At 46.5% G+C, this 21,510-nt stretch overlaps 1 protein-coding gene across 1 annotated transcript in view; it reads right to left on the reverse strand.

Annotated features, from left to right (window-relative positions):
- Positions 1–21,510, reverse strand: part of LOC117467443 (ryanodine receptor 3-like) — a 155,823-nt gene that overhangs the window by 79,892 nt on the left and 54,421 nt on the right. The window contains exons 8-17 of the mRNA XM_071201631.1: positions 9,602–9,695; positions 8,682–8,756; positions 7,963–8,119; positions 7,200–7,364; positions 6,692–6,813; positions 5,649–5,829; positions 4,510–4,645; positions 2,950–3,045; positions 2,530–2,648; positions 962–1,095 (exon numbers count right to left, since the gene is read on the reverse strand). Of these exons, the coding sequence (XP_071057732.1) occupies positions 962–1,095; positions 2,530–2,648; positions 2,950–3,045; positions 4,510–4,645; positions 5,649–5,829; positions 6,692–6,813; positions 7,200–7,364; positions 7,963–8,119; positions 8,682–8,756; positions 9,602–9,695 (1,279 nt within the window). The remainder of the gene's footprint in view (positions 1–961; positions 1,096–2,529; positions 2,649–2,949; positions 3,046–4,509; positions 4,646–5,648; positions 5,830–6,691; positions 6,814–7,199; positions 7,365–7,962; positions 8,120–8,681; positions 8,757–9,601; positions 9,696–21,510) is intronic.

Consider the following 21,510-nt stretch of genomic DNA (forward strand, 5'->3'; position numbering starts at 1 on the left):
TTTGTAATATCTTTTTTTTCTTCTTCTGAAAACTAATGAAAAAGTTCCCTCAGGACAAGATAATTTAATTTGCTTCTAATGTATTTGGTTCAGGAAGTTCTGAGTCGATAGCTTTAAGCAAGTCAGAGTAAAGCAGACCACTTCACTAGTGTCAAGAAAAGGATCCAACGAGATTTGTAAGATTAAATCCAAGTTTAAAACGATCTAACCCTCAACACAGTGCTTCTTTTCATCGTACAAAGACAAAATATGTAAGGAATATATGGCATAATAGGAAAGCTAAAGACCGAGTACATTCTCATCGTGCTTCATCGAGCAAACTAAACGTCATGTTGGAGCCTGCATGATCCTCAATCAAAGTATGCAGACCATGTTGTTAAGGGTACATGATCTATGCTTGACATGTAGTTTAGATGTGTTCCTTTAACACTCGGTTCGACAGTCCAGTGGCATGCTTGTAATGTACACCCACCACCAACAACAAGGAGGTTGGGGATTCTGGCTTGTGGATGCATTTATATTATACAGCGGTGGTTTGTAAGATTGAACTTAAACTTCCCGTTAATTATAACGTATATATACTGTATTTTCACGCAGTAACTACCTGGTATAACTGTAGAGTAAAGTTAGCTTGATAATAAACTACCCGTTATGACAAGTCTGACACTTGAATTATGTTATCCCATTGCACCCTCAATTACAAAATGGAACGGAAATATAAAAATTCAGCTTGAATACCATTATATTAGGAGCGGAAAGTATAGAACAATATACTTACAATGTCGCTCAGTTCCCTTAAAATGTTATACTTTGAGGTTATATTAGGTGAGCTTGAGTTCCTGTTTATATTGTTATTAGGAAGTCTTTACTAATTACAATTTCCTTTAGTTTTATTGGTGCAATACAATTTATGAAATCACAAAAACCTCAGCATGATAAAAAGAGACCTGGTGAGACCTACCTCTGGACATCATTGACCAGCTGTGTTTGCAGCAGCAGATCTCTCTTGGGCAGCAGGTGATCGCAGATGAGGTTCTGATTGGTTCGCACAGCTACGCCGTTACACACACATAGCGAGCAGAGCACATCCAGAATCTAAAGCGGGAAAGTGGCGGCAACAAGGAGGGAAATAAGCTACAATGAAAAAGGAAGAGCAACAGTTCCCCAAAAAATATTTCACAATAATCTTATTTTGCTCTGGATATGAATCCACCCCTTCCCAGAAGTGACTTATTAGCTCTGTCCCCTTCACTGTCAAGCTCTAGGGACAGACCATGCAACCGCTGTGTAATTACTCAGAGATGCTTATTGGGGGCAAAAACATGTCCAATAAAATCTCTCTGATGTTAGCTTAACAAAGGAATAGGATTAAATGGGGCGGGAAGCTCAGCCAAGGGCGACAGGCCAGAGCACCTATGCTTTATCATTGGCCCTTTTTTCTCCCGTTTGCAGAGCTAAATTGTAGACTCGGGCTAATTTATGACCCGGGCCAGCTGACTCCTTGCTCCTGATCTTGTTTTCCTGTTAAACTGATTCATTTGTAACAGGGACAAACTGCAACTAAACCCCAGGAACCTTCTGTTACATTTGGAAGTTAGCCTGCTGTTAGAAGGTGAGCACGATGAATTAGTTGATGAAGACAAGAAATGGTGACGAAGAGGCCCTAAGGGAACTGTTATGGAAATGAATGTGCATCGAGTGAAGCATTTGCTGAGTCTAATAAGGAGAGAACTGGAGATGGCTACATGCGAGATAAACAGGCACTTGATGGTTGATGTGAGCTTTCGCGCCTGAAGGTTTTTGACAGCAATCAAGTTACTTTTTGGCATAACTTGGCAGAAAAGCTTGACATATTTGAAGATACAATTAATCGTTTACTTGCATAGTGTTAAATTAGAAGATCGATATAACTCTCTTGGGTTAAAGTAAACATCTAGCCTGAACCAGCAATCGGTTAGCTTAGCTTTTTAGCTTTACAGAATGAGGAAACAGCAATCCTGGCGCGTTCAAAATGATGAAACAAAACCCCCCTTTAGCACCCTACAGTTGTATCAACAGAAATTAGCCACTCAAGAAGGGTTTTGTGCTGGACCATTTCTTGGTCAAGAGCTGTTGCCAGGCAACCAGCTTCGACTGTATGAAGATGTTTCGGCAAAGCTGGTGGGGGGATGTTACCTTTGGACGGAGCCAGGATGGCTGTTTCCATCCATTTCAAGTCATTCAACTTCAGTTTCATAATTACATGCACGTTATACATCTTGTAATTAGACCCAGCAAGACAGCAAACAAAACGTACATGTTTTTGCCAAAATATAAAATTATTCCATTAAGAACATGTTTTATTGTTGCATTAACTCAATATAATTTGCTATTGTGGTTTATTTTCACCAGACCTTCATTTTCCACTTTAATTAATTATTCTTCTTGTACCTCAATTACATTACAGAAATATTATACACACAAAAAAAGAGCCCAGATGTGTTGTTATTTTATACCTCTGCAGAAATAGTACCCAAACGTGCTGTTTACCTTGTGGTTGCGTCCGTGCTTGTAGAGCAGTGATATGATGGACTTGATGTGTCCTCTCTGGATGATGTTGAGCGCCTCTGGGCTCTCAATTAGAATGCAGTGCAGAACTTCCAGGATGCCTGCACGTCCACAAATTCATCAATTAGCACCAGCGGAAAGACACAAATAAAGACACACCAGAGGACCCACGTCTAAGAGATATCCACTCTGCATCGATTAACAAGGAGAGCTGCTGGTGCATTCTTTACCATTCATTTAAAAGAAGTACCTATATCATTTCAAGGCAAGCAGTGTCATCCTTCTCATCTTTTAAAACTCATGTCCCTGTGGAGGAGCGCTGCTTTGCCATTAAAGGAACTGGAGAGCTCTGTGATGTCTCTGACAGAAAATGCTGTTTTACTGGAATAATAATGATCATACCTGAAGAAGACTCCAGTCTCTCCAGCTTGCTAACCAGCCAGTCCAAGTTGTTGGAGAACTGTGTACAGTTGTTCCTGTTCCCTCTTATTAACGCAGCTGCAGGGTACAAGGAAAGATTGCATGGGTTTTGTTGAAAGCCATTTGATGGATGCCCTTCAGTACAATAGCAAAAACAATGTCACCCAGAGGTGGACCCCTTAAATGAACGCCTAGAGCCAAGGAAGGTTCTGCTTTGACACCCTTATTGATATTCATTCAAGATGCTTAAGACAGAGGGAGGGAATGATACAAGGAGAGAAAAGACATACAAGCGGACAAACACACCCACATTTCATCCTGGGAAAAAAAGACAGGGTCATCCAACGCAGACAGACAGGGAAGAAAGGAGGGAGGCATCCCAAATCCACTTAGCGCTGCGCCAGGGCAGGCGTGTGAAGGAGGGAAGGTGAAGAAAGAGACGTGGCTTGAAAACTAAAATAAGCCAGGAGGTGACATCAAAGTAAATAAGAGTGTGAAGGACACGTGTGTATGGCAGAGGGACTTCAGCATGTAAGGATGGAAGATAAACTTTACATAAAGAACATCATAATTCTCTTTTAACAAATGTAACCCATATCTTGACAGGAGGGAAATAATGGCTGCTTGCAAAGGCTTCTTTATGTAACAACTGGTGATGGACTTGTTTCAGCCAAACATTATATTGGTCGGACTCAGCAGGAATTTCAGACAGAGACGGATATGTTTCCCTGCCAGATCATTTGAGTCTATATCTGACAGGGCATATGCTGGCAGTACAAGAGGTTAAATTGATGATTTTGCAAAGGCAGGGCTGATGACGTGCTATGGGAACAGAAAGAGCACATCAAGAGCAAGTAAATACAACAGAGCAGCATACCGATAAACAACAACAACACCTTTTTGTGTTAATGTGTGAATTTCTTCTCCCCAAAAATGTGAGTATGTGTGGTGACTGATGGAACTAAGTATTGATGGTGTGTCTGCTGCGTATCAGTGTACATTTTAAGCTGAAAGAGGATATATTATGCTCATGTTCAGCTTCATATTTGTCTTTTTATGCCTCAACTGTTTCCATGCTTTAATGTTCAAAAAGCGCTTTATTTTTCTCCTACTGCCTGTGCTGCAGCACCTCTTTTCACCCTCTGATGAAAACCAGAGCCTAGTCTGCTTTGATTGATTAGCGTATCATGTACAATGTCTTGGAGCGCTAGCCAATAGAAGCGCAAGAGAGAAAAAGTAAGCTTTTGTAGAGCTTTTACATACACAAAAACATATATAACAAAGTACAGACAAGGGAAAACTCCAAAGAGCCTAACAGGGCCTCTTTAAATCTGAAACCTCCGGATGTAATCCTCCGCTGTGAGGTGCCTGCTTTCGGCTGGTTAAACACCAGGTCAGCACACTTCTTTATCACCCCTGCAGCCACTTTATCTTCAAACAACGACACTCGTCTCTGTGATTGATTACAGGAGGGGATCGGTTTTAAGTGCGAGCATTTGTGTCGGTACATGTGTGGCTGTGTGTGCTGGACCGTTTTCTTACCCAGCAGCTCATACAGCAGGTTGAGAATGTCTTTCCATGCTGCTCCGGCCTCCGACCCCGCACACTCTCCGAAGTGGGCGGCACTGTTGTATACATTTAGTCGATCGATGCAGTTGGACACCAGAGTCAGCATGCCCTGCAGGAATGCACAGTGATCCATCACATGAGCATAACCACGCAAATATAACATGAATTTCAAATACATGCATGTAACGCACTGACAACAGCAATAAAACGCATATCTTCTCATTAGCGTGGCAACTTCATTTGGTGAGCTCTTATTCTGCAGCGTTCAATTAGTCCAGCCTTCTGAACGCAGCCCTGGGGCTCTCCCTTGTCCCATTGTGTGGCTGTGTCATGGTGATTTATACTACCGATAAATATCTATAGTGATCAGATATGCTAAATGGGCGTCGTAAAAAGACAAAATGGAAATTGCGGATGATTTATAATGCCAGGGAAATACCATGAGTCAGCCGGAAAAAATGTGCCTCCTTAATGTAAAATATTAGGGGTGGGACAGAGATGGGCTGTTTTGGTTTATTATCATAGAAAGACAGAAGAAACAGAGAACATACTGTATGATGGATGAATTGCTAACATATGCATTATTTGCAAATATTGGAACAACATAAAGTGTATATATATTTGTTATCTAGCATGTTAGCTCACTGATATGACATGTTGCAGCCTATACGTGTTTAGGGGTGAATGGATAGTTGACTTTATCGGCCCCCTCAGTAGGGCTGACATGTCATAATTGATGAAAGCAATTTAGTTCCCAGAGGTTTAGCAGAAAGCTTCAGTGCTCTCGTGCCAGCCTCGGGAAAACGTATAACACCAAAACTGCTGACACCCTCAAATGCAATGCCTTTAGCTCCGAGATGGCATTGAAACACACCACAAAGAATCCATTGCTTTAGCCTTTTCACATACTCAATCTCCTGCAACTTTGCCACTGCTCTCAGCTCACTCATGTGTGCAGTCACTTAGTACCTTTGCCTCCATCACAAGTCAAACTCTTTCCCCCCCAGAGGGCTTTCATTTGTTATGCGGCTCTGCAGAATCGCTCCCTGTGTTATTAATTGATATTTCATGGCCTGTTGGTTTGCTGTGCTTTCCTTTACGATGACACTCACTTCCTGTTTGAATAGGTTCTGCCGGTTCTTGAGCGAGCGTAGCTTGATCTGCCTCTCTTCGTGCTCCAGCTCGACGTCGGGGAGCTGGAAGTAGGTGATGAGGTCATTGAGGGTTTGGAGGACCTCCTCTACAGGTAGTGCGACCAGTATCCTATTCTTAACACCCAGACAATCCAGGTCTCTGGGAAAGAGAAAGAGAGGGAACAGTAACACATCACAAATGACCCCTCATTCAATTATGACCACAGCATGTATAGTTAAAAAACACTCCCATTCATCACAAATAAAATAACATCCCGGTGATTACGCTCTAATTGGAAGGCTGAGCAGAATCCCGGAGAGGCTGTGATGACTAACACAATGTTTAGCCCACAGGTTCATCCATGCTGAAATGCTGATTTCCGCTGGCCTGCTAAAAATAGCTCCTGTCGTTCGTGTGGGAGGGGGGTGCAGAGATGTATGTGTCACAGGCGCCCTGCGGGGGAGGCTGACAGACTCTCACATGTTCCCGCCGTTGAGTGCCCAGCGAGCCCGGCCCAGGGGACAGCGGGGACTATTGATAACAAATAAGGGCACTGGAAGCATCCACTGACGTGCTCCACAGCTTCTTTTCTCACAGCTGGCAGTGCGTAGCCGTGACGCTGCTGCAAAGTTTGTCTTTTGGAAACGTGTGTCTGCACCAGTGAGTGAGCTGTCTGGGGCTTTGGCACCCCACTCAGTCAAAGCTTAACTCCCCACTGGGTGCGTTCACAATCTGGAAGGACGTTACATCACTTTTGTGTGGACTGTGTGAGAGTCTGCGGGGCTTTGAGATGGCTGGATTTGAGGATTCATCTGTAAACTGATTGTTTTATCATCTCTATTAATTATGCTCTAGCATCATCAGTGGGGCGCTAATGCAACGTGTAAAAATGAAAGGACATTTTGCAGATTACCCTAATAAAGTGGCTCAAGACAAATGTGGAATGTAATTTGGTTTAATTGGGCAATTTGTGCGATCATGTGTGCATTAGTGAGGAACAGCGGTGCAGCGTTTGGCACACCTGATGAATCGCTTGAAGAGTAAAGTGGTGTTGCGGATGATCCGTGCGGCACGAGACTCCTCGTGTTGACAGCGCTGCAAGGTCAGCCCGTCATCCATGTGACCTTCAGAATGTAGGCACGCCTTGAGAGGAGGAGAAAGAGTGTGAGACAGGGAAGAGGGGAGGGAGGATAGGAGGGGGGGGGGGGGGCCAAAAAAGGAAGAGGAAGCCTTTTAATGGAGAGAAAGTGTCCAGCCTGCACTGAGCCACAATGTCTGGATCACAGGTGCTGACACTACAGGCTATCTGGCTCTATTTAAATAGTGGACAACATTATCGCACAGCTCTATCTCTACTGCCACAATAGCCAAGGGAAAAGGCGAACTAGTAGACAATAATCTTACCCATAACCCTCAGAATAATGATACGCTGCAAGGAATGTTGTTTATGTATTTATTCTGTTTGTTTTTTGTTATATGCTGTGCAATTAAAGACAGAGCAGTATGTGCTTGTGTTTGTCTCCACTCACTCGTCTCTTGAGGGGACCCAGACGGGCGGATTTGACATCAGGTGCCTGGTAGGAAAGCCAGAGTCCTGTGGCCACGTGCATGATGAAGCAGAGCGAGTCCCCGTATTTAATCTCCGCCACTCCCATCCCGTCGATGTCCCGCTTGGGACTCTGCTCCAGCTTCTCCTGCACAGGGGAGGAGAAAATGAAAACGTCAAAGCTGTCAGTGTGGATCTAATACGTGTGCTGGCACAATACAAAACATGTGGGCACATTCTGACACACTGCATGAATGTTAGTCATCACCGACCAACCAAATGTCAACTGCATCTGCCGTTTTGTCTGTAAAAGTGGAGTTATTTTATTATTTTTGATTTCAGATATAACTGCAACCCATTATCGACATGAGGTCTTCAATGATAAATGACTGCACTTATATTCTGCTTTAAATACACATTGGAAGGGTCACTAAATGGCTCAAAATCACTGGCCATATCTGGACTACCATTACACAGAGTCAGGCTAAATGGACGCTTCGTTAAGTTTAGCTAAATGAACCTCAATGGTGTAGATTCCAACCGGTCCAATAATTCTTGTAATCTTCATCGTCCTTAGAAAAATGGTGATTTTCCATTCCAAGGGGGAGTGGGCGGTTCATTTGTAAAGGTTTAGAGGTGAGCCTCTGTGATTCCTTGTTCAGTGGTGTTTAATGAGGAATTGTGTGGTTGATCCCATGTGACACAGGTCACCTTGAAGAATAGTGGGGAATCGAGTGTGTCCTAACCTTAGAGGCTCTGAAACAGTAGGCGGTGGCGATGGTGTCGGACCTCTCCCGGTCCTGCAGCACCAACCCCCGATCGTCCGTCAGGGCCAGGTAGTGACCGGTGGTCAGGTGCCGCAGTCTGAAGGGCTGGCCCCAGCGGATGTGGCTCCCGCTCCAGCTGCCAAGGTCACAACCACACGTTTAAATGCAAAAATACAAGGAGAAAAAAGGGGTGTATTTCCTAAGCCCTGAAAGCCTAATATTTGCTAATGAGATGATCCAAACATTGCTGACAGCTGTTAATTATCTAGCCTGCCATGAGGTAAAATAATTAGCAAATAACTGAAAACATTTCTGTAATTGTGCACTTTGTTTCTGTTCAGGGAGTGCAAACAAAACAGGGTACATTTGACAGATATCACATTTGGCACAGAATTGAAAAAGGAAAAGGCTGCATCCCTGGGAGGCTGTAAAATAGCCTGGATCAAAGACTTGACAGAGAAAAGGGAGAGAAAGAAAGGAAGAGAAAGAAAGAGGGGGATAGAAGAATAAAGAGACAGAGGCCACAGTGCAGCATTAAATCATAGGTGGGGAGAGGGAGAAAAGGATAAAGGGGTGTAGAAAGAAAAAAGGAGAAAGAGGAAATACAAAGGAACAGGTGGGATGGAGGGAAAAAAATAGATATAGAGAAAGAGGAAGCAAGGAAATAGATAACAGATCATGCGAGGAACACTACCCACCTGATTCGGAGCGGCTCCAGCCTCCACAAGGATCTGGCCTTGGCTCCGGCTTTACCCGTCTCATAGTTGACTATCCTGGGGATGCCAGACAAGCATGAGTGGGTTGTCTGTCTGTGGATGCTATAAAATGTCTAGCCACCAATTAAACTGTCAAGGTCATTCATACTGGCTTAGCAGCACCTTGTTTTTACCCTCATTCGTCAAGCTGATATTCACTGGGAGGATGTGTTATGTACACATACACACTGGCTGTATTTACTCTGCCCACCGCAGCTTCACATCCTTCAAACAGAGACGTGTGCGCCCTGATAACTCACAGCTACACTGTCTATCAGAGATACGGGTGACTGGGCCCAAAGATAAAATAAATCGCTCATCACCCCCCTGCTGACAGCTTGGAGTGTGTTTGATCTACCCCAGAAATGTGTAAGACCTCAAAACAGCTTGCTCCCTTTGCTGAATTTCAAGGACAACAGTAGGAGACAAGCCAAAGTGGGAAAATTATGTCAAATCCCACCTCCGCGTTTACCTCACTCTGTTCTAAAAATAGACACCATGTGTGTGTTTGTGCCCGTGAAAACACACACTTCTCCTGGCACCTGGCTGAGTGTGAATGAACCTTGACGCTGTTTTGACCAACTTTGAGCCCAACGTGCCATTTTTTCTGCACCCCACCTTATCTATGTTGGCACCAAGCCGCTATACTGTAGATAAAAATAACTCAGCAGCCATTTTGGCTCCCCGGAGAGCCTTAGTGTCACGCTGGTCAGAGGCGTTTTTATCAAGCGAGGTGGCAGCTGAGGGGCTATGGGTAACTCGCCGGTCATTTAACTTCTCTTGTGCCACATAACTGCTTTGCCATCACTTAATGTTGACCCCTAATGATGCGGTGTAATTCAGTCAGGTCAACGCGTTCCCACCTCTGCTGCTCTTCACTCTGGTCTGATCCTGGGATGGCCACCACTTCGTCATGTCCATGGAACAACCGCATCACATGACCACCCAGTAAGTAGCCTAATGCAGGAGAAAGGAAAGATAACTATAGGTTACTTACGTAACCCCAGTCTCAGAGTAACATGAAGTGAGATGTCTCACTATGGGATGCGCCTCATCGCGGAGCAAACAGAAGCATCAATCTCATTACGCCAATCCTGATTGGCTGGTGATCTTGACGTCAACGTCAGGGAATCACCCCCTATAAGTAGCTTGCGCCACGACGCATGCGTCATTCAAAATAAGTACCTCTTCTCACTTCACCATAGCAAGGAGGGCCATCTGGTGAGACATCTCACTTCATGTTACTCTGAATCCTGGGGTTACGTAAGTAACCTATAGTTCTCATTCATAACACTCCGTTCGATGTCTCACTATGGGAAATTGTAGCTCCCGTATTGCCAGACGAGCTTATCTCGAAAATCACCAACCAACCAGAACAGGTAGAGTCCCGAATCAACAAGGTGCCCAGCACTGCTCGGGCCACGCTTGGAGCGGAGACGTCTAGCTTGTAAAAGCGGATAAAAGTGAGCGGCGAGGACCAGCTCGCCGCTGCAGAGATGTCTTGGATGGAAACACCCTTGAACAAAGCCCAGGATGTAGCCAGGCCCCGAGTCGAGTGAGCCCGCAGACCCGAAGGTGCTTGCAAACTCTGACTCGTATAGGCCAAAGCAATTGCCTCCACAATCCAGTGGGAGAGCCGTTGCCTAGTAACAGGCTTGCCCTTGTGAGGGTTAGCCCAGGACACAAAGAGTTGGTCATTAAGACGAAGCTCCTTTGATCTGTCCATATATGTGCGTAAAGCACGGACTGGACACAACAGATCCTGCTGCTGCTCCCCGGAGGAAACCAGCGGCGGAGGAAATGCCTCAATGTCAATTGGGGTACACGAACCAACCACCTTTGGTGTAAAGGCAGGGTTGGGCTGCAACAACACTCTCGTTTGCCCTGGGGCGAACTGAGTGCATGAAGGATGTACAGACAGCGCATGAATATCACTGACCCGCTTGGCGGATGCCAGGGCCAGTAACAGCACTGTCTTGAGTGACAGATGTTTCATGTCAGCTCCTTCCAGGGGTTCAAATGGGGTCATTCTGAGCCCGTTTAAAACCACTGCCAAGTCCCATAAGGGCACCAGTGACCTGGAGACAGGGAGGAGCCTGCGAGCGCCCTTCATAAAACGGCAAACCAAAGGACGTTGGCTAGCCGTCTTACCCTCAAAGCCCACATGGCCTGCAGCAATAGCAGCCAGGTACACCTTGATCGTGGAGAAAGCTCTGCGTTTATCGACCAAGTCCTGTAGAAATGATAAAATCACCCCGACAGGACATTGAAAAGAGATGTGCCCTTCTTGAAGGCACCACTCTTCAAACACCCTCCACTTACAGTCATAGAGAGACCTGGTGGAGGAAGCTCTTGCACTCTGAATAGTGTTTATCACCTTCTGAGGGAGTCCCACTGTATTCAGATTGTACCACTCACGGGTCAGGCCCATAGTGCCCTGCGCTCTGGGCGTGGGTGAAGGATCGCCCCCCCCGCCTGAGACAATCTGTCCCTGCGTAGTGAGGGCTGCCATGGCTTCCCGCACAACAGCTGATATATCTCCGCCAGCCCGTACGTTGCGGGCTAGGGCGGAGCCATCAGGATAAGTGTGTGGCGTTGCTCCTTCACTCTGGCCAGAGTTGGGGGTATCAGAGCCAGGGGTGGGAACGCGTACAGAATACCCGGAGGTCAATCGTGTACGAGTGCGTCCACGCCTAACGGTGCGTTTAAATCGTGCATTAAAGAGCAGCTTTCATTGAACATTTTCTCTTTATGCGAACAGATTTAACGCGGCTCTGCCGTAACGCACCCACAGCGGACTCACGATCCTTTGATGTGGAGTCCAGTCTGCATAGAGTGGTGTACCTCTGGACAGTAGTTCTGTCCCGAGGTACATCACTCCTGGTACATGCGTCGCTCTCAGAGAGAGGAGACGTCTGCCGCTCCAAGGGATCAGTTTGTGTGCCAGTGTGTGTGACTGGAGACAACGCAACCTCCCTTGGCGGTTCATACACGATACTGTGGTCGTGTTGTCTGTCCTCACGAGGACATGGTGTCCTCTGAGAGAAGGCAGAAAGCGTGTTAGGGTGGGGAACACCGCTAAAAGTTCCGGGTGATTTACGTGCGCCTGTTGGAGGTCTCTGCTCCAAAGACCCCTCACCGGGCGACCTTCGTAAATACCCTATCAGCCTGTCAGATATGCGTCCGTGGCGACCACCTTCCGTGAAAGGACAGCACCCGTAGGCGCGCCCCGTTCTAGAAAAGTCGGGTGCGGCCAGTGGCATAGTGCCACTAGGCATTTCATAATAACCAATACTCTCCGCACGCTGTGGCGCGCGGGGTTTAGTTTTATTATGAGACCCATGTTGAGCAGGTGCTTTACGAGGACATTTGTCTGCGTAATCTGACTCTGCTCGGCGGGCATTATAGATAAAACCCTCCTTTCTAGGAGAGAGAGAACCTCTCTCTCCAGAATATGAGTTGACTCTCCCCGGGCTTGTGAATACAGATAGCCCGAGAAGCGAGGGGGGGTGACGGTGACTTGGAGTATGTAGCTCCGTGTAACTGTCTTGAGAAACCCAAGCAGATGTCGTGAGCATCTCCCACTGTATGCTCCTTAGAGCCAGCTGAGATGTCACGTCTCTTCCCCTCTGAGTCTCTATTTGTTGTGTTATGGGGCCCTCCAGTGTCTGAGCACTGTGGTGACCCATTTCGACAATCCCCACCGAAACAGTGCATGCGTGTGGCGGTGGTGCCCTTACGGCTCCATCCGGCACTGCGCATGCGCGTGACGGTGGTGCCTTTACGGCCCCAGCCGGCACTGCGCATGTGTGTGACATGTGTTTATGCGGACTTGAGGATGGTGTTGAGGCATCTCTCGAGGCGGCGGGAACACATTTAGAGCTGGGGAACCGTAGACTTCCAGCTCTGTCACAGAGGGGAGAAGGAGGGGCTGTCACGCCGCTCGCTGCTTCTTCTTCTTCGACTGCTGGCCGAAATTCTGGGTTGGCTGCGCCTGGGCTGCAGCCGGAACCGGAGATTTTCTAGGCCAGCTTGCCCTCGTCCCCTGCCTGGGCTGGGGACTCGGGCGGACTGCGACCTCTGCGTTTTTGGTATTTTGAACCGAGCAGGGTTCGGGGCAGCTTGGACGAAGGGCTGCCGCTGCAAAGGCAGCGGCTGGGCCCTTCGAGGGAGGCAGAGGTGGAGGGCCTTGTCCTCCTTCTTTTTCGACTCGCATCTCCTCTGCATGGAGGCAAGAGCGGAGCCGAAAATCCCCTCGGGAACGATGGGCATGTCAAGCACATCGTCCTTTTCCCGGTCTGGGAGGTTGGTGAGGTTGAGCCATCTAGCTCTTTCCTGCACCACCATGATCCCCATTGTTTTGCCCGTGGCCTGGACGGCGCAGCGTTGGACACGGAGACAAATGTCTGTGAACGCGGCCAACTCGTCCAGAACTGCCGGTCCAGGATTACTCGACATATCCTCGCAGAGCTCCGCTTGGTATGCGGTTAGCAGTGAGGAAACGTTCAGAGCCCTGGCGGACAACGCTGCGGCTCTGTAGGACCGTTCAGTCATGGTCGACTGGAAACGGTCCACCTTCGCTGGCAGCGTGGGGTTCCTGCTTGGTGACGGGCCCATCCTCGGTAGGAGGTGGGCTGCCACCAGCAGTTCCATCGGCGGTATGCGGAGCAGGCCGAGCCTCTCCATACCGTCGCAGTCTAGTCAGGAGGCGCCCTGGATTGGGGCCTTGTTGCTAAAGGGTTGGTCCCTCCACGAGACCGACACCTCATCCAACATCTCCGGGAAGACCGGGAGGAGTTGCCTCCTTGTCCTCGTTGCTTGGGGAGAATGTTTCCCCTTGTAACGGGACCTGGCGGTCTCCTTGGCCATTTCGGGTCACGGGATGTCTAGCCTGGACACAGTGCGCTGACACACGGCCTGCAGGTCCATGCTCAGACAGGGCGAAGCTGGTGTGCTATCGCCCGGGAGAGCAGCCATCACTCCCGGCTTTGCCGTTTGAGCCGATGACATGAAGATATCTTCTTCTTGCTCATCCGAATCAGACAGGAGGGACTCAGAGGTGTCCTCTTCGTCCTCCATGTAGTCTAATTCCAGGACATCCTCCGCGGGCGAGACCATGGTGAGGTCTCGCCGGGAGCTCCTGTCTGGTGAGGCGTGGGGCTCCGTTCCCGCGTCTCTTGCCGCCACCGGGTCCCGGCCTGACACGCCGTGGGATCCCAGTTCCGCAGCTGCCGCTGTTAGTGAGCCCCAGACCGACACAGTGAGGGGCTCAGTCTCTGCGGCGGACGCCCCCATGTCTTGATTGCCAAATGGCGAATCAGTGGACATGAGGGAGTCCTGTTACAACAAGCTAGCTTGGTGTGCTAGCCGTCGGTGGAGGCTCTTTCGGGTGAAACTGTCACAATGCCCGCACGAGCCGGGGTTGTCGATAGCCTCCTGGGCGTGTTCCAGCCCGAGGCAGGACGAGCAGACCTGGTGTGAGTCTGTGCCTGCTATCTTCAACCCGCAGCCGCATGACCGAGCCTCCGAGTCCCTGACTCCTCTGGTGTGAGGGGGAGAGGCGTCCATCTTGTTCGCCTCGTGGCGTAACAGGTACGTCGTTGAGAGAAAAGTGTTACCAACCCGTCCTTAATCCGGAGAAAAAGGGACGGTGTGGGTCCTTTGTTCTCAAAGAATATTGACTGGTGTGTCAATATACTTCGAATCCTTTTCTCCGTGAGAGAGAAAAAGAAAAGCGTCCTCGCTACCGTGGTGTCGGTAGTAAGGGGAAGCTAGCTAGAAAAATCAAAACCTTACCTTACTTTCCGGGGAAAGAAACGGCGAGGTCGATTTTAATACTAACTGGCGTTAGTATTACTGTCTTCTTGCGAAGCAGAAGGAGTAGCCGGCGAGCGCCCGTCGACCGAAATGTTTTGGATTTGGGTTCAGTTTGTGGACTGTTAAGCTTGTCCGGCTACTGTAGAGATGTGCTCTGAAGCGAGAAGAGGTGTTTGAATGACGCATGCGTCGTGGCACAAGCTACTTATAGGGGGTGATTCCCTGACGTTGACGTCAAGATCACCAGCCAATCAGGATTGGCGTAATGAGATTGATGCTTCTGTTTGCTCCGCGATGAGGTGCATCCCATAGTGAGACATCGAACGGAGTGTTATGAATGAGAACTAGAAAATGCATTTCCTGATGAAAATGCGTGCGAATGCTGTAAACTGCAAACATTTGTGGATGAATTTAGCTGAAAATGCAGAAAAAGCTAGGGATGCACGATAATTATCGGGCCGATAATTATCGGTCCGATATTAGGAATTATGACGTCATCCCGATAAACCCGATACCAGTATTAATAGCCCCGATAATACACAATATATTTTTTGGGTAAAAAAAAAGAAAAAAATACTGCGGTGTGGGTGGATTGGGATGAGGGGCGCTTGTTTTTCACTCGGCTCCTCCCGTTTTGCCAGTACTGTGGTATTAGTGGTTTAGGAAGAGGGGAGTTCTTCACAAATCCAGCGCTCCCTAATACTTCGAACCTGATCAGTCACCTGAAACATCGCCATCGCTACGATGGTGTGTTAATAGCGTACGAAGACAATAATACAATACAAAGTGTGTGTGTGTGTGTGTGTGTGTGTGCACGCGCGCGTTGGAGCTATGTGCAATTCAAGGTATATGCTCGAACCGGAGCTGCCTGGAAGCTGCAATCATGTTCATGTATCCGTGCTGAGTGTGCTGACTTTTCGTACAATGTCCCACTGTCTGGCTTCCTGCATAAAGTCAAGTGCTCGGCGCAGTTGTGGCGAAATGTCGCTCCTCTGTTTTCATTTAAACAGCTCCTTATATCCGTTAGCGCAGCTAGCTAGCACCAGATGCTAACAACAACAATGCACGTAAGGTCTCTCTCTCGCTCGCTCGGGCCACACATACACACACCCTCCCGATCCTCCAGATGGCCAGTCGGTGCCTGCCGGTGAGCGTGGAAGTGTGGTCTGCCACAAGCGGGTGGCTGGAGCGGGGCTCTCAGCATCAGCTTGTAGATGGTATTTTAAAGTCGATGCGCTCTGAAACTACGGGGCGGCCAAGGAAAAAAAATACACATGCGTTAAAATAATTAGTGGCGTAATTCGGTATCGGTCTTGAGAAGCAGGAAGTTATCGGTATCGGTTTCAAAAAACCAATATCGTGCATCCCTAGAAAAAGCTGAATATTTTAATAGTTGAATGGTCTCTGCTTTTAGCTACAGAAACCAAGTAAGTGTGTTGCTGAACTTAGCGGAGAAATGTAGAAAAGTGAAATGATTTTAATCAAAAGGGTTACAGCTCAAAAGCATTGCAATGACTTTGTTGAAAACTTGAAAGTGAAATGATAAACTGGAAGAGTAGGAAAATGAGTGAAGAAGCTTAATATTTAAAAGAAAAGGTTTAAAAAAAGGTATAAACAACAAAATGTATGGCCTCAATGTCCTGAAATAGCTGAAAAAGTTAATAGTTGAATAGTTTGTGCAGCTGAAAGTAGGCTGAAGGAGTTAAATATGAAATGTAAGTAGTAGTGAATTAATGTGTATTAAGAAGAGAAAAGAAAGTAAAAACGCTTTGAAAAGCATCAGAATATTTTAACTGCAAACTTCTGAACTAAAACCAAACGTCATAAAATATGTTGAACGTGTTAGTCAGTATGAAGTCTCCATCAGACAAAAAATAATAGGCTGAGACAGTCTTTAAATTCCTGTTTGTTTGTGTAGAAGAAGAAGAAGAAGAAGAAGAAGAAGAAGAAGAAGAAGAAGAAGAAGAAGAAGAAGAAGAAGAAGAAGAAGAAAGAAGAAGAAGAAGAAGAAGAAGAAGAAGAAGAAGAAGAAGAAGAAGAAGAAGGAGGAGGAGGAGAAGAAGAAGAAGAAGAAGAAGAAGAAGAAGAAGAAGAAGAAGAAGAAGAAGAAGAAGAAGAAGATTTTTAAAACAAATTTTATTTGCATTTGTTTTAAACATACACCCACCCTGCAAAAGAGTCGGAACAAAACAGATTTTCATGACTACCAAATAAACATCATTTGAAAATCCCATTTGAAGGCGTTTTACCCATTTAAAAAAACATCCTCTTTTACATACTTTAAAAACAAAAACTATACCTATCCTTTAAAACTTCAATATTAGAGAGTCATTCTCCCCCAGTGAGCGCAGAACCTGCCCAACAGCCCACACATCCAGAAACCCCTGCAGATGATTGATCAGCGTATAGTACGCATGCTCCACCCTCAGACGCGCTGCCAGCAGCCCCCTCAGACAGAGCACTGCATCCGTCCATCCCACTCCAGCAAGTTGGTTCTTCCTACTTTTCCAGATTGCTAATCTTGCATTAGCAAACAAGAAATTCATCAATAGTAGGGTTTCCTTCTTTTTCAGGATGTATTTGGGGCCATGGACAAAAAGTGGTATGGAGAAAACCTCCCCGAACCCTTCCACCCACCCCTGTAAAAAAATTGTAAGACCAGCCAATCTGGGACAGGACACCACTAAATGCTCCAATGTTTCTGCCATAAAACAGAACGGACAGCCTCCCCGTGTGCCTGGGTCAAAATGAGCTCTGTATTTGTTAGTGGCTATTGCACCGTGTATAATTCTCCATTGGATGTCAGCCATCCTTTTCTCAACCGGAGATGTATACAGGATCCGCCAGGTGCCCCGAGGGGAAAAGCCCAAGCCAAACACATCCGTCCACCTCGATTCTCTGACGCCTGCGAGCGAGCTGAGGTTTAGCACCTTTACACAGCTAAGATATAGCTTCTTCCCATTGCAGGCGCTGAACTTTCCAGGTGTTAGAGTCCCCAGTGATAGCAGGAGACCATCCTCCTCTCTCCATTCCCCCACCGCAGGACCCACACTCAAGGCAGGAAAAACATAATCATGTCCCTTTCTCCACTGGTCGGCCAGATCTGCATCCAGAGCAAAAGTCAGGTGGGATGGCGACAGCGACTGCCACACCTCATCTACCAAGTTCTCCAGAACTCGGGTTGATCGAATGCCCGTCACCTCAGCCAGTTTTTCTGTGGAGACCCCAGTCAAATGGACAAGTTTTACCACTCCCGCTTCAATGAACGCGTTCTTTAGGGTGGCTTAAGAGAAAAGGGTTCCAGAAAGAAAACCAGTGTCAAACAGTGGCTCCTCAAACAGCCACATCCCAGGCCGGGGGTCGGGTGGTCTGGTAAAACTCAGAATCTTCCAGGCATTGATGACTGAGCAGTAAAAAGGTGTAAGTCCTTATCTTGTACGCAGGGGCCTTCAGCAGAAACAGGTGTTTATCAAAAAACCAAAGCCCCCCCGCCCTCCAGAGCAACAGCCGGGCCATAGCCAGCCAGCAGGGAGAGGCACCATACAGCAGCCGCTGAGCTGCCTGCAGTCTAAAAGCAGCAGTCCTTGCAGTAATGTCCACGAGGCCCTGCCCCCCCTCCGCCACAGGCAGGTACAGGACCGATGCTGGCACCCAGTGATGACCAGACCAGAAGAAATCCACGAGGAGCCGCTGCAGTTGTTTCATGAGGCCCGGCGGTGGGGTTAACACCTGGAGTCTGTGCCACAGAGACGAGGCAACCAGATTATTGGCTACAAGAACTCTTCCCCTGTAGGACAGCTGGGGTCGCAGCCATTTCCATTTGGCTAATTTTGCTTGCACCTTTCCCAGCAATCCCTCCCAGTTCTGTGCCACCATGTCCTCAGACCCCAACCAAACTCCCAGGACCTTAAACCCTTGTTTCCCCAGCTAAGGTTACCAGGAAGACTGGGCCTATTTTCTAGACTCCACTGACCTACCAAAACTGCCTCACTCTTCTCCCAATTAACTTTGGCTGAAGGAGCCTTCCTGTACAAAGCTAAACTGTCCTGTAGCTCCTGGATATCTCGCTGACCCTGGACAAAAACACTGACATCATCAGCATAAGCTGATACAACCACCGGGGGGGCCTGAGCTGACTCTGGCAGACACAGGCCCCTCAGCCGGTTTCTAAGTCTGCACAAAAGCGGCTCAATGGCAATACTATATAATAGGCCTGAGATAGGGCAGCCCTGCCTGATCCCCCTTTTAACTGGTACAGGTCTGCTCAGCCCTCCCCCCACCTTCACAACACAACATGCATCACTGTACAAACACTTCACCCAGGACAAAAAATGCTCCCCAACACCAAAAGCCTGCAATGTGGCAGCCAGAAAAGTGTGATCCACACGATCAAACGCCTTCTCCTGGTCAATAGAAATAATACCAACATTTATATTATACAGTTTACAAACATCAAAAGTGTCTCATCAAAAACAAATTGTCCACAATTGATCTGCCAGGGATGCAATATGTCTGATCAGTACCGATAAGAAGTTTGATAAAACACTTCAGTCTGTTAAGACCTTTGACAGTATCCTATAGTCCGTACATAGGAGAGCCACAGGTCTCCAGTTCTTCAGCAGGGTTAGATCTCCTTTCTTAGGCAACAGTGAAATCACTGCACGCCTACAGGAAGCTGGAAGAGTCCCTTTCCCAAAGGACTCCATCAATACGTCTAACAAGTCATGTCCCAGAATACTCCAGAAATGTTTAAAAAAGTCTGCAGGTAAACCGTCTATGTCGGGAGCCTTGCCGGAGGCCATCTGTGTCACCGCAGAGGTCAGTTCCTCCAGCGTAATGTCAGAGCCCAGGCAGGAGGGTGTCACTTTCGGCTGGACTCAGCTGTGGAAGACCCTGAAGAAGTTCATCAGCAGCTTCCACGTCACAACCTTCGACTTTGAACAGGTCCGTGTAGAAGGACACTGCATGCCTCCTCATCTCAGCAGGTTCAGAGGTTACCTGTCCATCGGGGAGACGCAGACATACCATCTGCTTCCTTTGGCCCACAGACCTCTCCAGGTTGAAGAAAAAGGTGGTTGGTGCATCAATGTCTCTCATGGAAGTAAAACGGGCTCTGATCAGAGCTCCCTTGGCCTTCTCCTGAAGAAAACAGTTAAGCTGTTGTTGTTTTAGGAGGGACTGTTCTATATTTCGAGCAGACACACTCTCTAACTCTCTGATCTCCCTCTCTAACTGCTCTATAGCTCTCCTAATGTTTGCAGTGGAGTAGGCTGTATACTGTTGGCAGAACACTCTAATCTGAGCCTTTCCTACCTCCCACCACAACCCTGTCTCCTAAAAATTACGTTCCCACAGAACTAAACTGCATTCTCAATTACGTTTAGCTAGAAACGTATTTTCTCCCACGTTACGTTAGTTATGAACGTATCTCAAATACGTTTATTTTCTACATATCTTCTAGAAGCATATTTTCTTCCAGGTTACGTTAGTTATGAATGTAACTTAAATACGTTTATTTTCTACATATCTTTGCCATTTATTGTCTTGCTTATAATAATGATAATTAGTTATTTATAAATATCATTTTAGAGCACACCTTTGAAATCGACAATCGGGCTCGATATATGGTTAAATTAAAATCAGTAGGCGAGGCTGTAATTTCGCCAGCTGTTACTCTCATGTGCGAGGCAGAACATAATAGCTTTAACATGCCAAAAAGCTGCTGTGTCGTTTATTGCACCTCAAACATTAAAACAAATCCAGAGTTACGTGTTTCTGTACTTCCTCTAAGAAGAAAGGACAGTAACAGAAGAGCTCTGTGACTTCAGGCTTGATCGCCGTTCAAATGACAGTGCTGGTTTCCCCAAAAGTGGGCGGGGCTGTAAAGTGAAGTAGATTTACTCTCATCTATTATTCAAAACCATTCTATTTATTCTAACGTAAATTACATGCCAGTGTTTTATCTTTTATTTATTTGTTTTTATTTTAAATCGTATAATGTCGGACTTTTTTTCCGTCTGTGAGGAAAAGAAATGGGGCTCAGAGCCTCAAAATACTGAAATCTGTATTTTTTAAAATCTTTTCCTTCTAATTTATTATTCTTTTCTAAATAACACACAATTATCCTTGTTTTTATTTATTCATTTAATTCTATAATCTTGGGCTTTTTAGCCGTAAATAAAGTCACCGGAAACAGACGGGACATTTTGAGCGATACACACCACAAACCCACTAAACTGATTACCCAAGATCCTCAGCTTGAAGCTTGTTGATTGGATGTTTTAGCCGCAATGCACGCTGGGATATGGTGTTGATATGGAGATATGATATCCGACAACGAAAAATAAAATAATACCTAATTCAGAGTGTGCTTGCTTTTCTCTTTGGAAGTCATCACATAACGGCATTGTAATACACGGTTCGGCTGCATTACATATTACACATCTGCCGTAATTCTTTATTTATAGAGAGAGACAAACAGGAGAACTGCTGCCAAAACTGAATACTTGACGTGGATCATAAATATATCAACAATTAAACAACATCTTCAATTTCTTTTCACAAAATACGTCTCCTTGCAGTATCAATAGTAATTCGGCTGACTTTTATATTTGATCCAATTGGTATATAGGTTATATTTACACCATAACGGTGCACAGCTGATCGAAAAGGACTTGTAGTTTTTAAAGATATTACTGATTTTCTTTGAATATAAGAATCTAAATACTGAGTTGAGAGAATAGTCAGGGGATTTGGGTGATGGGAGACACATCTATGGAATCACAATTTCAATAGCTTACTATTAAATGACGGATAGCCTATGCCTTTCTGTCTGTGATGTTTTACAAATCAGATATTAATGTGTAGAAGTAAAACAAGAGAATTGTATAGCAATATCCTGTAAAATTATGTAAAAACATGAATAAAACTACACATCTTCAGATGTTATACATAA

This window comes from Pseudochaenichthys georgianus, chromosome 22 (genome assembly GCF_902827115.2).
Source record: "Pseudochaenichthys georgianus chromosome 22, fPseGeo1.2, whole genome shotgun sequence".
NCBI classification, from domain to species: Eukaryota; Metazoa; Chordata; class Actinopteri; order Perciformes; family Channichthyidae; genus Pseudochaenichthys; species Pseudochaenichthys georgianus.